Below are 17,505 nucleotides of genomic sequence, written 5' to 3'. Positions count from 1 at the left end.
GAGCCTGAAGTGCATCACCCAATAACAATACAATAAAATAAAATAAACTAAATGAGCGGTCAAAATAAGAAAACAAAATCATGAAACTAAATAGTATTATCTATAACACATTTCATACAAGGCGAAGTTAAGATTGCTCATCTATGACTAAGTCTGAATGGCCCTATACAATTTGTCATTCGACTCATCTTAAGATTGAGGTGGGTTCAAGCATTTATGGAGAAGGGCCACTACTACAAATGTCTAACAACACGAATTTGATGGAAGGGGTAAATCACAATCTTTGGTAGTTTGTGCCATAAAATCCTTGTTCTTCTTAGTTATAAAAATGATAAAATCTTATACGTGCTATGGTGAAGAATGATATTATAAGTTGATACATAAGCTTGAGTCTTGACTATAAGTGTAGGAACAAATATCCCTTGGCAGGAAATGGGCTAGAGCCCATGTTCTCAAAAACCCATAAGCCCTAAATCGAGGGCTAGCTCAGTAAAAGCCAGAGTTTGAATAGCCAAAATGGAGTAAAGTGGAATTGAATAGCCAAAATGCAGTAAAGTGGAATTCAAAGCTAAGCAGAATTAATGGCGCAATGGACAAGCTATCTTGGGCTTGATACTCGCTCATGATATCTATCTAGCATATCAATTCCTTCTCTGACTGACAATGAACTTGAAGCCCTAACAATCATTCGTCCATCAAGGATTATAGGATGTCAAGCCTAAAGCTAAGCTGTATCGGTTAGGCCCTCAATCCATATAAATAGAGGTCAAAGAACACACTTGAAGTAACTTGAACCATCTAAAAATTAGAATACTCCCAAATCTATCCTGCCTTAGGCATTGGAGGTGTCCCTCACATTGAGCCTCTCTTATTTTCTTATTGTAGGTTATTTAAAGTCATTAACATGAATACAAAATACATCCGTAACAGTTGGCGTCATTTGTGGGATCTTTGATATCTCAACATGCCTTTCGTATGCCCATGACGATGCGCTCTGAAGAAACTGCAACAAAAAGTTATCAAGTAAACAATAGAATGAAGAGTAGATTTGCAGAGATTGAGGAAGGGTTGAGGTTGATGATTATGGAGATGGAGAATCTTAAAAAAAAATAAAAATGATGCCCTTAGACAAAGAAGTGCAGAGAATTCTGCATCAAGCCATTCCAAGAGAAACAAGGCAGAATCGCAAAATAGTTGCGGAATGAGGAAAAGAGGAAAACACATCAAGACTTGTGTAATCTCATGGAAAAATATGAGAAGATGGCCAAGAAAATAGGCACATCCTCCTATGTCGACTACTTACTTTAGAACATCAACCTGTCTTACAACGCTAAGATAATGATGGTGCCACTCCCGCCCAAATTCAAAGTTCCACAAATTGAACTAAACGATAGGTCTAAGGATCCTATCAAGCACTTAGAGACATTCAAAGCTCACATGAATCTCTGTAGTTTCCCTAGAGCATGCCGATTTTTTCATTGACTTTAAAAGGGGTAGCAAGAGGATGGTTTGGAGCCTTGTGGCTAGGATCCATAAATAGCTTTGAGGAGCTTGCCAGCCAATTTTTAACACAATTTATGGCTAGTAGATGGAGGAGGTGGCCTGCGGGGAGCTTCCTGACTGTCAAACAATGGGAGGATGAGAGTCTTAAAGCGTATCTCACTAGGTTCAATAAGGAGCACATGAAAACTAACGATCAAATTCGCAACTTGTGTAAAAGGTTATTAGCTCTATCTTTCAGGTATAGGACTGTGTAAAAACTCGCAAACTTCAACTCCATTCTAACATCTACTTTGTAAGGATTTTGTGTTGGTAGGAAGGGAATCGGCTAGCAATGTGAAATATAACGATATTAATTGACAAAGGGAAACGTTGCGTTGCAATTTAATAATGCAATGCATCTTGATGAGAACGAAGGAACTCTATAGCTAAGTGAAACGGTGAGTGCAAGTTAAGTGAAGTGGTGCATTTTAGATCGTGAAGGTGTCGGAGTAGATGGAGAGAAACGTCAGCGTATTGTTGTAAGAAATGTAATAAGCAATGCGTTTTACTGTAAGTAGCTGTAGGTATAAGAACGAAACTGAGAAAGAAGATATTCATTTTGGATATTAGTTGATTCTTTAGAGTTTGGAGATTACTAAAAAATCTCTTCCAAGAAATGAGAAGTTGTTTCTTGGTTTTGATTCTTGCAATATTGGTTAATTCTTGAATTATTCTTTTGTTTCCTTTATCATATTGTTCTTGATTATGTTGGCTAAGTTGAGAAGGTAGCAGATCCATAAGAATTGGTATCAGAGAGGCCGATTCTCTCATGGTAGAGAATACTCAAGTAGCAGTAGCCTTGAAGGCACAACAAGAAGGTTCTTTGAGGCAACATGAGGGAATCTTAACACAATTGGAGGAGCACAATCATTCGATCAGTGGAATTATGGGTAGGTTAGATCAACTCACTAATTTGTTAAAATCTTTAGTAGAATGTAAGCAACGTAAATCTATTCCTCCAAGTTCTTACGAAGGTAGTGGCATGAATCATAAAGAAGGGTCTTATGGGCATGGAATGACTTTTGATGAAAGGGGTTCTGTGCCTACGGGAGTTAGACTAGACTTCCCCCCCCCCCCCCCCCCCTAACTTTGATGGAACTAATCCTGCTGGGTGGGTTTTTAAAGCCACTCAGTACTTTGAATTCCATCAAACCTCATTTAATAGACGTTTTTTTTTTTCCTCTTATCACATGGAGGGTGTGGCCCTCGTGTGGTATCAAGATGCTATAGATTGTAAAATTTTTACCAGCTATGATTCTTTTGTGAAAGCTTTTCAAGAAGGTTTGGCCCCACTACATATGATGACCGTATGGAAGCTTTAACTCATTTAAAACAAAACTCTATTGTGGCTGTTTACAAGATACAATTTGAAACTTTGTCAAATAGACTGAAGGGATTGTCTGAGAGGCACAAGTTAAGCTGTTTTATGAGTGGATTGAAGGATGAGATTCAATTTTTTGTTCGAATGCTCAATCTTATCAATTTGAATGCAGTTTTTGGCCTTGCAAAAATACAAGAAGAGCATTTGTGGGATTCAAGAAAGTCTTGGAGAGGCAGTGTGGTATGTGCGGATAAGGCCCAATCTGAAGTTGTTGGAGAGAGTAGTAGATTGCTGAGGGGTACTCCTCCAATTAAGAGGACTTTTTCATCTAAAATTGATGAAAAGTGGAGAAAGGTCTTTGTTATCATTATGATGAGAAGTGGCATCCAGCCCATGTATGTAAGAATCCCAAGGTGTACTTGTTACAAGTAGAGTAGCCATCTTTGGACCAACCAGTGTTGGATGACAGTGAACCAATTTCGAGTGTGAAGGAAACACAAGGAGTAGAAGAGGAAGGTTTAGAAGTTTCTATCAATGCTATCTCAAGGTGTTCTAACAACATTGTCATGAGATGGCATGGAAAAATTAGAGCTTGTGTTGTGGAGATCTTAGTAGATTCAGGAAGTACTCATAAGTTCCTAGATCCACTAATAATTCAGGCCGCCAGATTGAAGATTGAGAAGTATTCAAGCTTACAGGTGAGGGTAGCAAATGGGGCCACGGTTATGAGTCAGGGCAAAGGTGAAGAAGTGATCAGAATACAAGGGTCCAAGTTTCAATCCATTTTCATTTATTGATTTTAAGGGGTTGTGATATTGTTCTTGGGGTGTAGTGGCTCAAGAGTTTGGGTTCCATTCAGTGGGATTTCACAAGAATGTTTATGAGTTTTAGATTGGGGAAGGATACTATTGTGTTGGAAGGAATTAAATTTGGTACTATTGATATTCTTGTTGGGAATAAAGGTTTGAAATTTGATTTTGTTAGAAGGCAAGATTGGTTCTTGCAGTTGATGGCTATAGATCATAAACAAGAGGTGGAAACTCCTCAAGGGGTTATTACTAACTTATTGGGCAAATATAAAGAATTTTTTTCAGAACCTATTGGGTTACCACCAAAAAGGGCATTTGATCATCCTATTAGTCTAAAAGAAGGGACAAATCATGTATCATTAAGGCCATACAGGTACCCTCATTACAAGAAATCAAAAATAGAGAAGATAGTTCTGGACTTGTTGGCATCTTGGGGTGGTGAGACAACCAAAGTCCTTTCTCTTCACCTGTTTTGTTGGTAAAAAACGCTGATGGCACTTGAAGGATATGCATTGACTACCGTGCCCTTAATCAAAAGACTATCAAAGACAAATTTCATGTACCTGTCATTGATGAGTTGCTTGATTAACTCTTTGGAGCCAAAGTGTTTTCTAACTGGATTTAAGGGCAGGTTATCACCAAATTCGAGTTAGAGAAGAAGATATATAAAAGACAGCCTTTAGAACTCATGAGGGCCAGTATGAGTTCTTGGTTATGGCTTTTGGCCTTACAAATGCACTAGCCATTTTTCAAGGGTTAATGAATCACATTTTCAAACCGTTCTTTAGGAAATTTGTGTTAGTTTTCTTTAATGATATACTTGTGTATAGTAAAAATGTTGCTAACTATGTATTCCACTTGAAATCTGTGTTGAAGGTATTGAAGCAACATACTTTGTATGCTAAAATGTTGAAATGTAAGTTTGGTGCTACAGAAATTGAATACTTAGGCTATATTATATCAGGCAAAGGGCTGCAGGTAGACCCCTATAAAACAATAGCTATGGTGGAGTGACCTATACCCAAAATCGTGAAGTCTTTTAGGGGATTTTTAAGGCTCTCGGGTTACTATACAAATTTCATAAGGAGTTATGGTTCTATAGCAGCCCCATTAACTGTTCTATTGAAGAAAAATTCCTTCCATTGGAATGAAGAAGCTGCTACAACATTTGAGTTACTGAAGAAAGCCGTGAGTAATCCTTTTGTTTTAAGATTACCAGACTTTTTCAAAATATTTACCATTGAGTGTGATGCTTTAGGAATTAGGTTGGGGGTTGTGCTTATGCAAGAAGGGCAGCCTATTGCTTTCTATAGCAAGGCCTTGAAGCGAAATGCCTTATTGCTATCTACTTATGAAAAAGAGCTACTGGCTTTAGGCTCTATAGTGAGTAGATGAAGACCATACTTATTGGGGCATACTTTCAAGGTAAAAAGTGATCAACATGCTTAAAGTTTGCACATTTTTTTCATTCTCACATCCCTACACAACTAGCAATGTTGCACATGTGTTCTTTGCTGGAGTTTTTAAACTTCATGGATTGCCCAAATCCATTGTCTAAGAATAGACCCAATTTTCACTAGCTCTTTTTGAAAACCATTATTTAACTTCCAAGGCACTTCATTGGACTTTAGTTCAGCTTACAATCCTTAATTTGATGGCCAGATAGAAGCTTTGAACAAGTGTTTGGAAACTTTTTGAGGTGCTATGCTGGTCAAAAGCTAAAAGAGTGAAACTTGTGGCTACCCATGGCTGAGTGGTGTTATAACACCACACCACACTCCCTTATCGGCCTTACTCCCTTTGAGGCCTTTTATGGATATCCCACACCCAGGTTGTTGCCCTATGTCTTAGGCACTTCCACCAATAATGTTGTTGATCAATAACTGAGGACAAGAGAACATCCACTGTCATTACTGAGGGAGAATATGCACAAAGCTCAGCATAGGATGGAGTTTAACGCTAATAGAAGAGAACTTAAAGAAGTTTTCAAATTGGAGATTTGGTCTTTTTGAGATTCCAACCCTACAGGCTGAAAACTGTATCAATGAGGCATTATATGAAGCTAGCTTCAAGATTTTATGGGCATTTTCAAGTGGTGGAAAGAATAGGGTCAGTGGCTTATAAGTAGCAGTTACCATCTTCTTCTACCATACATCCAATTTTTTATGTGTCTAACTTAAAGAAGAAACTTGGTCAGAACATAACCCCACTGCCAACATTGCCTCCAAATAATTCGCATGGATAGATCCAGCCTAAACCAGAGTTGATTCTAGAGAGAACACTAAGGAAGAATGAGAATCATGCCATGACTGAAGTGCTTGTCAAATGGGTGGGAGCACTAGTTGAGGACAGCTTGTGGGAATTATTGTGGAAACTGAGGAATCTCTAACCACACCTTGTGGGCAAGGTTCTTCAGGGGGAGGGAATTGTCAAGGCCTTGTGGTACTCTGGACAAGAGCCTTAAATGGGAGGAGAATGTAAGGGCTCTGTGTTGGTGGTAAGGGAATTGGCTGGAAATGGGGAATAGAACGATATTAACTGATGAAAGGAAACGGTGCGTTGCAATTTAGTAATGTGGTGCGTTTTGATGAGAACAAAAGAAGTCTATGGTTGAGTGTAACGGTGCGTGCAAGTTAAGTGAAGCGGTGCGTTTCTGATCGTGAATGTATCGCAATAGATGGAGAGAAATGTTAGCTTATTGTTGTAGGAAATATAATAAATGATGTATTTTACAGTAAGTAGCTGTAGGTATAAGAACGAAACTGAAAAAGAAGATATTTATTCTGGATGTTAGTTGATTCTTTGGAGTTTAGAGATTACTCAAAAATCTCTTCCAAGAAATGAGAAGTAGTTTCTTAGTTTTGATTCTTGCAATCTTTGTTAATTCTTGAATTGTTCTTTTTGTTTTTTTTTATCATCTTGTTCTTGATTGTGTTGACTGAGTTGGGTAGGTAGGAGATCCATAACATACTTTGACTTCACTCGTACGCATGGTGTTGGAAATTTTGAAGTTCCAATTTAAAATAGTAGCAATTAGAATTCGAAATTCCGTTTCAACCAACTCTGACTCTCGTATATTTTTTATCTTTTAAATGAAAAGAGAAAAAATTGCCTTTAGGTAACATATTATGCCTAAATGATATATTTTAACGTGTCATTTTAAGTTAAATCAGTTTATATGTTTTTTTTTTTAAATAGATTTGCAATTTTAATTAGGACAGACTCAAATTACTTGAGGGAAAAAAAAAAAAAAAGAATATTAAAAGTGAAAATTCGTTTACTTATCAAGACGACAAATATCTTCCGATCTTGAAGTTATTGGCTAAATTAAATTATGAATTTTTTTAATTTTTTGTTAGAGAACGATTTTGTAAGTACCGCCTCCAGTAACTGCATGATCCAAACCCGAAGCAAGATGCGGTTGGCGCCTGTCCGATGCATCTTGCCCAACTAATTTAAGGCATAGCCTTGAGAGAGAGAGAGAGAGAGAGAGAGGTATGGGGGGAGGAGGGAGGATGAGAGCATTGGTTGGTTTGGCTGTGGCAATGTTTTTGGGAATAGCGGTCTACTTGAGGATTTGGACCATCGATTATTCCATTTCCACTGATGAGTCTGACCTATTGAGGTTTGCTTCCCTTCTCTCTCTCTGTTTCTTTCTATTCTTTCAACATTTTTAGGTCTTTCGAGTTTTAATTAAACGTGGTTTCTGTCTGTGTTGCTTAAATCTTGTAGGAGACAGTTCGATCTTGCTAACAGGGAAGCGATGGATGAATCTGCGGAGTGGAGGCTTAAATATGATGAACAAGTAGAGAGGGTTACCGAGTGTGTCAATGAACTTCGAGAGGTACACATCAGCTTCTTTTTCAAGTAATCCCTGATCTTGTGGGTTCTTTTCTTTTCTTTTTCTTTTTTCTCATTTCGTTGGCATTTTCCATTAGTATTGTGCTTTGAACCTTTTGACTTGTTGGGATGTACTTGCGGTCGATATTGTATTTGCATCTATGGAAATTAACTCAATTAAGGGGATTTCGGGAAGAAAATGTAGATATGATGATGGTGCTGCTATCATTTACTTGTATCATCTCCTTCAAAACCTTTCCAGCACTGCTGACATTGAATGTCTTAATTCCATTTATTTTATGTCATGTGAATTCTGGTATTAACTACTACGTTCGGCCTTGACTTTTTTTAGTTTTTTGGGGGAAAACCATTTCTATTCCGAACATGTTAACCTTGTAACGCTCATATACTAAAGTTTCCTAAAGCAATTACTTGTATCATCTCCTTCAAAACCTTTCCATCACTGCTGGCATTGAATGCCTTAATTCCTTTTCTTTTATTTCTTGAATTGTTGTAGTAACTACTACGTTCTGCCTTGAATTTTTTAGTTTTTTTGGGTGAAAACCATTTCTATTCCGAACATGTTAACCTTGTAACGCTCATATACTAAAGGTTCCTAAAGCAAGTATGGAAAAGCTGTACTGTTGGGCTGATATTTTTGCTCTTGCAAGTCTAAGCTAATATGAACTTTAACCGTGACTCGGTGGCCTTGCATGAGTAAGAGTTCTGCAAATGCCTGAGCAAATATGGAGTATGAAATTGAGCTTCAATCTTGCATTGAACGAAACATTTTGCAAAACAGAAAGTTTCATTTTGTCAATGCCATAAAAAAAAAAAAAAAGGATAAGAAATGATATTTTCACTTCCATTTTGGCCTCATGTTTGTGCCAAATTTTGGAAGGGCATCAACTAGAGACCTGCAGGCAATGAATTTATACCCGATGATCTGTTTAAGTATATCATTTACTCTTTCTGGTATCTCAGAAAATGGCCCATTAAGAAGTAAGACATTGCTATATAAATAATGCAAATAGATGTTGTAGACTGGATACTTATTAACTATTATTTATATGTATCCCTGTATGATAACTGGAATAACTGACATCGATTTAACAATCTAATTGAAAATTGCTGGTTTAAGTGCCATATACATGTTTAGATATATGAAACTTCTTCCTTTACCTATTTGATTCCTGTCGTTCCCTTCTTAGAAGTCTATCAGAGGTTTAATTTGAGCACTCTACCTTTGGATTGAACAAGTATGTATCTCATTGACAGTTAAAGGAGTCTTTCGAGAATAAGGCTGGAGATGCTGCTAGCATTAGCCAGAAAGTGGCAATGCTACAAAAGGTGACTCTTTGCTTCATATATGTCCATGATTTTTCTTAGAATCCTTTCTTCCTTTCTCTTAGTGTCTTATTTGAAATTTTTGAGGTGGCATTCCCTTCTTGCATTACTGGATCACAGTTCAGTAATAAAATATGCTGAGCATTGCTTGTACTGTTGCACATATATATCAAATACAGTGCTTTAGCTAAACTGAACTTTTGTTATTTACCCCTGTCAACTGTGTCATAAGCAGACTTTGAAAAGGACAGTAGGAAATGTGAACATCAAATCTTCTTTTTAATACGTTTTTTTCGTCATTAATCACGGAAGACCACAGAGTCCATGATAGTAGGATAAATTAAAATTCAATTCTGCTTTAGTTTTCTTCTTCTTCTTCTTCTTCTTCTTCTTCTTCCTTTATTTTTTTTATTTTTTATTTTATTTATTTTTACCTACAAGTTTCATACTTAACAGGAAAATATGGCGTTGGTTGAAAGAGTGGAAGCCTTGAAACATGAGCTTGAGGATGCAACTTTGAAGTGCAACTTACATAAGATTCATTGATCACCACAAATTTCATGTTAGGTTGAAGAGATCTCTTCATATCAAGCTTTACCTTTATGGTTCATTAGCATGTATGTGAGGGAAGAAGTGCTTCATCAGGAAAATTTTCAGAGTGAGAGTTTGCAGCTTATTGTTAGTTATTCAGCCATGAGAAATATGCTTTTTTCGATGAGATTCATGGTTTATTCTCAGCTATCATATTGAATGCTTAGTAATACCTGTTTTTCCAACCAATATATATTCATAGAATGACAACTCTGCTCATAGTTTTTCCTTTCCTTACTGCTGGGGGAAGATGGATTGGTCTAAAACTTTCTCTATTCTCACCAATGTACATTGCTTTTCATTTATTTTACGAGGAAATCACTTGTTTGACAGATCTTCTTTAAGTTTGGGCAAGGATTTCTTAGGTAGCAAAAGAATGAATTTGTACAGCTGACGGGGCTTATGAATTCGTTATTGCTTTAATCCGTGCTATGGTTGTCTGGTAAATTGGTAGCTCTCCTCCATAGAGGAGTGCTAATGATCACCTCCAAAAGATCTTGCTATCTCTTCTAGGCTACAGGGTATGGTAAAAAGAAATATTTCCTGTCTTTAAGGTATTGTGACAGAAAATCTTAAAGAGTAGAAAATAGAGTAGCATGTGCATCTATATCTAGCAGCTGAATAACCATCCTCAAGTAGGCATTGTGATGGACTTAGCCATAAAGTTTGTGTTTGGTCTGAAACAAAATTATATTTCAAGATGAGCAGTTACATGAAAAACATGGCGAGGAAAGGCCAGTTTTAAGGATACATATGAATCAGAATACCATTGGGGTCACTTGGAAAAACAGTTGACCATTTTCAAAGTTATGCTCTTTCAGAATTCGACTATCATGTTAGTCCTTCTTTCTCTCACATAATTATAATTATTGCTTGAAAAAGCTTGTATAATAGCTTTTATTCCTTGAGAGCTCTTAATCTCAGGTACTTGTTGAGCATTCGGGATCAGTAGGGTTAGTTTTTAGTTCATGAAGAAATTTTGTTATTGTCTGCACAACAACCTCGTTTTCTTCAGGTTGGCTTGCTGCAACAGTAGAACTGTTCCCTCTCGAACCCTGCAAAAACAAAATAGCAAATTCTTGCTGGTACCACATGACAAACGGTGAAAGGATGAAATATCAGGTATTAGTATGAACTACATCTTGTTGGGGGATGAACATTATACTTTCTCATCTATACCATGTTTAGATGTTCATAAGTGCCCTCCATTTAAAACGTTGTTATAATAAAATGTGTAAGAAAGATTGATATAGATATTGGGTGGTTGGGTGGTTAAGAGATCCTTGGAGTATACCCTTTGTTGCTTCGGCTGGCAGTTCCTAGAATTCATGATCTCGATGAGCTCGTCGAACTGAGATAACGAAAAACAGACAAACCTTAACCAACTTACAATTATAATCTGAAAGAAAGGCGCTTAATCTGCAAGATAGAAAAAGCCTTTTTGCCTGGTGTAATTCTGGTTGCATGTAATTTCTAATGTAGTACCTGTTTCACAATCTTTTCATACTTCTTTGCACACTGATGTAGCCTTGTCTCATCTTCAACTTGATTGGACATTATCAAAACGACAAACACAGCACAATCTTATCTCCCTGTTCTATATTTGGGACAGATTGTTGAAGATTCAAGTGAAGCTGGACATGTTTATATAGGTTGTCAATGTCCGAAAGGGCATGTCAATGGCATGAGAAGAGAGATGGTTTGCTTTAAGAAATCGGATATGGCCGTTACTCTAGACTTTTACAACTGGCCTCTGCAAAGGCCACCGAAAGAAGATGAAAAGACTGTTATCTTGGCCGCCATATCTTCTCCATGACGGGTTTAAACTTTTAAACATTATCCTCGTGATGAGGAACTCCCGTCGAAGCGTTCCGGGAAAGAGGAGAACTTTCCAACAGCCCAAAAACTGAGTAAGAGAGCCTATAAGAAGTGAGTAAAAACTGTTGCCAAATACAAGGAAAAATATCCAAAACTCAGTCAGTCGTTGTTTCTGACGAAAATTTCCTTCGATTTTTTTTTTTTTTTTTTTAAATTTTACCACTTCAATCATGTAGGAGAACAACATGATACATTAGAATATTGGAGGTTTAAAATAAAGATGATAATATATGACACCACTCGTGAACTCAATACAATATGAAATTAGCATGTTCGAGTTTAATGTTAACGATTTCAGATCAAATCGGATTGATCTATTAAGATACAATTTATAAATGGCCTGGTTAATAACGGGTCAACCTGTTTAACCCAAAATCAATTTGCTTTTTACTCGTTTAGATTTTATTTCAAAATCACAATTTTATATTGTTAAGTTGTAATATTGGTATTTTTTAGTACACCTATGTTTTTATTATTGGGATTGAAATTATGGATCTATGTTCATATTTTTTATAGAATGATTTGTAATATTGGTTTTATTATATGTTAAAATTTGAAAATATTGATATTTTTTGTTAGTAGGTTCTCGTATATTTTTTAAGATATTGTGGCTACTAATAAATATATATTTTAATTTTTATGTGAAATTATGTTAATCAAGTCGAATCTATAATGCATATTAGTTCAATCTATTTACATAAAAAAAGTTAAAATGAGTTGCACCATGTTGACGTATTAATTAATTATTAAATTGGTTAAAATGAGTGATAGGACACGATTATTATCTAAATGATCGTGTAAGTTACTAATCTTTCCACCGATTGTCAGCATCCTTTCATCCATATTCTATATTTTTTAGCTTTAGATCTCGGGACCTATATGAAGAGAGAGACAAAAAAAAAAAAAAAAAAAAATCCGTGAGGAACCTTTTATTTATTTAATTTTTAAATTCTTATTTTCCTTTGGCTATAAGGTGAAGATTAGAGTATGCACTTCGGTACGAGAGTGAGTGCCTACAAAGGGTACCATATTAATCAACAAAACCAAATCTTGAGACTAAGGGCATATTTTATTTCACAACTTTGGGAGGATTTTGATGATGTTTGAGAACTTTTTTAGATGTATTTTTTATGAGATTTGTGAAAAGGGAGAGAAAATCTTAAATAATATTTTATTTTTAAATATGTTTTGTATTAAGATTTGCAAAAATGAATTATTGGGTTGAAAGTGGTTTGAATATAATATCGAGTAGAAATGATAAAGAAACAACTCATTCACAACTTTTATACAACCTTATGATTAAGCAATAATAATTTTAAAATAATTTTGGACTTTTGCTTTAATTTCATAAGTTAAAATCTAAAAAATATTTGAAAATTTCTATTTATAAGTTAGTGTGGATAATATACTTAATAAAGTGTTCATATAACATAATTTGATTTGATAAGATAATATTAAATTTGACTCCTATAAATCAAATCTTACTATATAAATGATGTTCATAGTTTATTATACATACCATCTTGAAAATAAAATAACTTCAAATATTTTATTATAAAGTTACAAATTGGTTATAAATGAATTGTGGTTGTGCCAGCTTTCTTTTTTAAGATTAGTTTTTAATTTTTTTTTAAATTTTATAAAAATTGTTTTCATTTTTTATTAGAATAATGATTGGATGAATAGTTGACATAACATTGTTAAAGAATAAATTTCACATTGAACGTGGATAAAGTCTTGGACATGTTTATAAGATTGAAACAAACCTTTTTTTTTTTTAACCGGTTTTATGAGATGAATTAGGCTCATGAATTTCTTCAAACATATGATTTTTTGAGATTACAAGATACTTGGATTGGTTTTTCTTTTTTATTTTTTAAAAAAGAGTTTAGAAAACAAGGGAAACCAAACATGCCCTTAGCTTTGACCGGCTTCGTTTAGATATTAAGAATATCTTAGACGATCTGTAAATAGTAATATAAATAGTAATGCATAATTTAAGAATAATAGTGATCCTTGGCCTCTTCTTGTGTTTGTCATGGACATCTATGTTATTTCTCATTTTCGTGTTTGTCATTGTTTGTCATGGACATCTATGTTATTTCTCATTCTCGTTCATACCACTATCCTTTCCTTTTTTTATTTTTGATGGGCTGATTCTATTTTTCCGATTATTTTTGTTGGGTGAAACGCTTACTTCAACCGTCTCAAAAGCGTAAAGAGAAGACCGAAAAACGTGATTCCCGAACACATGATTAGACATCATATGAAGCAAAAAGTGAATGCTTGGATGTTGCTGATTTGTCTTCTTTTACAGGTCTCGCATCAAACCCTAACTATTTTCTAACGGTTGTTTAAAAAAAAAAAAACTATATTTAACTGATCAAATGATTGGCATTCTCAACCTTTATATAAAAGGTTATATTAAAAGAGCCATTCAACCACTGACCTCTGTGTAAGGGTTTGCAATCCATAAGCATAGAGCATGTGCTTTAGACGGCACAAACTCCTAATGCTACTTTGGAATGGCTCATGCAAACTGCTGTTGGGTTGATGATGCTCGTTGGTTTTCAGTGAAATTTAAATATGCATAGTTCAATTAAAAATATTTTATAAAAAAGAACACTGGTGGTGTGAACACAAATGTAGCTTGCAAAGAGGTAAATGCAAGGTATTTGCAGTGCTTACAAAAATGTATAGCAAAACTTGCCTATATACAAAGCAGGAGAAATCAGATCTCCATATTTGGTATATATGGTGTTACAGGTTCAAAAAACAACTAAAAAAAAGAAGAAGCAATGGAGGCAGAGACAAGTTTGCTGATTATGGATTCTTCCATTAACTCTTACCGGGAAGCCAATGACCAAAAGTTCAAGACAAAAGAGGGTGACACTGAAAACCAGCTGATAAAAGCCATGGCCGTAGCAGTCTCAAATCTTGTGCAGTGGTTCAAGCTACATTTATTAAGATCATTGCCAATTAGAACTGTTATGCCAGCAGATGCACATGCAGCAGCAAATGTCAGAGTAGATGTGATCTGCACCATAATAAATAAAAAAAGGCATTTCGTAAACTGGAGATGGACCAGAGTAGCAATGAGACAAATGAATCTATTTTTAGTTTCCAAACCATGGATATTATGGCAATCACAGGTCATTATAATAAACAACCCGACCATCATTACTAGAAATGAAGTAAAACTTCAGTATCCATTGATTACAACAACAATTGGCTGTAAAAAACACAATAAATCAATTTATGAAAGCAACCTCCACAAGAAGTACAGTTGTACGGCACTGTATCAACTTCCGGCTATAAGAAACACTTGTTTAGGCTCAAAGGTCAGTACAAATTCATTATCAGTTCATTGAAAGGTTAATGACAAGGAACAAACTCTTAGCCAGCTTCCTAGAGTTTTAAGTCGATATTTGTGCATCTAATTAGCAATATATTCCAAAACATGCCTCGGCAAGGCTTGAACATAAGAGTTTTCTTACCCCATCGCCAATGGTGAAGCAACTAACAATTCTACAGTTCCGCAAACTTCGTCTCACCAGAATGGCATATATATCAACAATTGCTAGTGACAAGCTCCACAAACTTTGCAAGCTAACAGCAACGACAAGGTAGCTGATGCAGAAAACAAATTAAAAACTCATGTTATTCTAACTCATCTACTTTTCAAAGAGAGTTAAAAGAATGAATTATTTGTTCAAGGTATAAACTACGATGAATAACCAAACAGTAGAAAATTCATCATGATTGCTTCATAATCTTGAGGAAAGGCCTTAAACTTGGAATATAAGTCTGCATTAGGCATCATCATGGACTCAGCAGAAAATTTCAGCAGAAGTTTGTCTTAGGATTTTGCTATAGCAAATTGACAGGAACACATTAAGGTAATCTGTGTACGTGTGCCTGAGGTGGTTTTTAGGAAAGAAAAAGTTGCTATCTTGCCTTGTTTTTCTTTATTGAATTAGGGTTTGAAAAGCCTGAACCTTGTTGGTTGAAACATTCTGGTTGCTGGATTTTAAGTTACTTTAGAGGGAATAATTAGAAAAATCTGCAGTCTTATATTGTTTTGATAAGAGAGAGAGTTTGATTTGGATTTTCACATGAAAAACGGGGAAAAAAGAATTTTGGAAAGTTCAAGACATTGAGGCCAACCTACCTCAATAAACAAAGCACTCAATATTCATTTTTCTCAGTCTCTGAATGCTTTAATCATATTGAACAAAAGTGAATAAGGTAATTTCTGGTACTAGAAGCATTAAGAAAAATCCAAAACATTAAGAACCTCCTAGCAGTTTTTATACTCAACTCAATTCCCGAAACATCACCACCACATATGAAAATGTAAACTATCTATGTCCGATGTCAATAAGGATTATAAAAATACCCTGGCTACTGAAGACCAAAGGTTAATTTTAATTTCTCAAATAGAAAGCCAGTATCTTGATTGAGTCAATCTCGATCAAGAAACAAAGTACGTGCTCTGTTCCTGCAAAAATATTGGGGCCCAAACATTTTCCCAAGTGTAAGCTTGGATACTTGTAACGAGGAGGGGTCTTAAGCATCCCTCCAGGCATCAATCCACCTTCTCTACGATCTAATATGAGCCCTATTTCGGTTATTAATAAAAAAAAACATGCTGATCATAAAGCCCATGTTTCTTTTTCTTCTAAAATAATCTTATGTGGTAACTGATGTGCATTTACATCAAGGGATGAACAGTATACTTATTCATCAATACCATAAGGCACAAGCCAAGTAGTGGATCACACCTCTAGCCTCTAGGATCAGTATTCACCATATGTGTTCGTATCAAGAGGTATGATCTGCATTTTCTACTAGTCCCATTTTAAAAGTTAGTGAAACTCTTTGCACTTAACAGTCTAATCATATTACGGAATTTACACAAACAATAGGATTCCATCCAGCGATCTCAGAAAGCAAAATATTCGCAGTAAACCAAACGAATACGCATTAGTGTTTCGTTTCAAAAAACGCCATGCGCAAAGAAAAAACAGAGGCTAGAATTGCAAAACAAGGAATAAGGACCAGCATGGCAATACCAAAACGCGGTGACCGAGGAGAAATCGGAGGTGGTGGTTATGACGGAGAGAGAGACGAGAGCAAAAACGAACTGACAGAGACGCAAAGCAAGCCCGCCAGGGGTTCCAGGCATGCCTTGAATGTCCTTCATCCTCCCCCTGGGCGCATTATGAGCGGTCAGGGGCGGAGCCTCCACAGGATGAACCGATGGCCGGCTCATGTTCATTACAGAGAGATCCTTCACCGCCCGCACATATGTCAAAATGAAAAATTCTTCGAAACCCTAAAAGGATATTGTGCGATTGAGCTTTCCCAAGGAAAATATATGGAAAGAGAGTGGTGGGAGTGAGGTTGGAATGATGGAGACTGGAAAGGGAGGGATTGACATGGAAAGTCGTTAATCATGGGTCGAGGTCTTAATCAGTAGAATAGCGTGGCGCGTCATTCAGTGTCGTCCCGAATACAAATGCAGTGTCAAAATTGAGGTGTCTGTTGTGGAATAAGCTCCACTTTCACAACTGCCTCTGCCTGGGAATAAAACAAAAATACAAACATGCAACCTCCAACAAAACATGTCCACGCAAAGCTATACACTATTATTTCAAAACATGGGGAGTCCACTTGCCTTGTTTCTGTTTTACATATTTTAATATAAGAGTTATACAAATTTTAAGCAAGTAGTCTTCTATATACTTACAATTTTACTTACATTTTTATTTATAAAACTTATTTTATTAGATTTTTTTTTAAAATTAAATTTCATGATTTTTAATATATCAATAACTGACATAAAAAAAGTTTTTCTTAAGTATGTTTAACATTTTCTAATTTGAAAAGTATTTTCTGTAACCTGGTTATTAGGAATTCTATATTCCTAATAATGCAAATTGTTTTCTTTTCTAAGAAAATACATTACATATATAAATATTAAAAATCGACACTTTGCAGCTCAGCTGAATTATGATTGCTGTGATGAAAGAAAGAAAAATAGATGGTGTCAGACAATGTTTAATGCTACTATATATTATTGAAGGGTATAAAGTGATAGTTTCTTTTAGTAGTTTGAGTGTATTCCATTTGAATTTTAGTAGTTTGGGATGCAAAGTACAGAATCCTTGTTGA

The 17,505-nt window shown here is 35.5% G+C and overlaps 2 protein-coding genes across 2 annotated transcripts; one reads left to right on the top strand and one right to left on the bottom strand.

The window, feature by feature from the left end:
• The first annotated feature begins 7,000 nt into the window (after window positions 1-7,000).
• LOC122277407 lies at window positions 7,001-9,683 on the top strand. The gene is made up of 4 exons (XM_043087376.1): window positions 7,001-7,297; window positions 7,405-7,516; window positions 8,791-8,862; window positions 9,316-9,683. The coding sequence occupies exons 1-4, from the start codon at window positions 7,170-7,172 to the stop codon at window positions 9,403-9,405; spliced, it is 402 nt and encodes a 133-aa protein (XP_042943310.1). The 5' UTR covers window positions 7,001-7,169; the 3' UTR covers window positions 9,406-9,683.
• A 4,279-nt stretch (window positions 9,684-13,962) lies between these two features.
• LOC122277406 (CASP-like protein 5A1) lies at window positions 13,963-16,879 on the bottom strand. Its single transcript, XM_043087375.1, has 3 exons — window positions 16,404-16,879; window positions 14,826-14,958; window positions 13,963-14,365 (listed from the first exon to the last, which is right to left on the bottom strand). Exons 1-3 carry the CDS (start codon window positions 16,607-16,609, stop codon window positions 14,174-14,176), a joined length of 531 nt encoding a protein of 176 aa, XP_042943309.1. The 5' UTR covers window positions 16,610-16,879; the 3' UTR covers window positions 13,963-14,173.
• Window positions 16,880-17,505: the final 626 nt, after the last annotated feature.

Source organism: Carya illinoinensis, chromosome 9 (genome assembly GCF_018687715.1).
Source record: "Carya illinoinensis cultivar Pawnee chromosome 9, C.illinoinensisPawnee_v1, whole genome shotgun sequence".
NCBI lineage: Eukaryota > Viridiplantae > Streptophyta > Magnoliopsida > Fagales > Juglandaceae > Carya > Carya illinoinensis.
Note: the sequence above shows the minus strand (reverse complement) of the source record. Positions and strands in the feature narration are given on the sequence as shown.

Bases quoted from the DNA above. Each gene is read 5' to 3' on its own strand.
- LOC122277407 (XM_043087376.1), top strand. From the start codon at position 7,170: ATGGGGGGAGGAGGGAGGATGAGAGCATTGGTTGGTTTGGCTGTGGCA. The intron at 7,298-7,404 runs GTTTGCTTCCCT...TAAATCTTGTAG, and splicing joins GATGAGTCTGACCTATTGAG to GAGACAGTTCGATCTTGCTA. The intron at 7,517-8,790 runs GTACACATCAGC...TCTCATTGACAG, and splicing joins GTGTCAATGAACTTCGAGAG to TTAAAGGAGTCTTTCGAGAA.
- LOC122277406 (XM_043087375.1), bottom strand. From the start codon at position 16,609: ATGAACATGAGCCGGCCATCGGTTCATCCTGTGGAGGCTCCGCCCCTG. The intron at 14,959-16,403 runs GTATTGCCATGC...TTTCTGCATCAG, and splicing joins TCCTCGGTCACCGCGTTTTG to CTACCTTGTCGTTGCTGTTA. The intron at 14,366-14,825 runs GTAAGAAAACTC...ATTATGGTGCAG, and splicing joins GCTTCACCATTGGCGATGGG to ATCACATCTACTCTGACATT.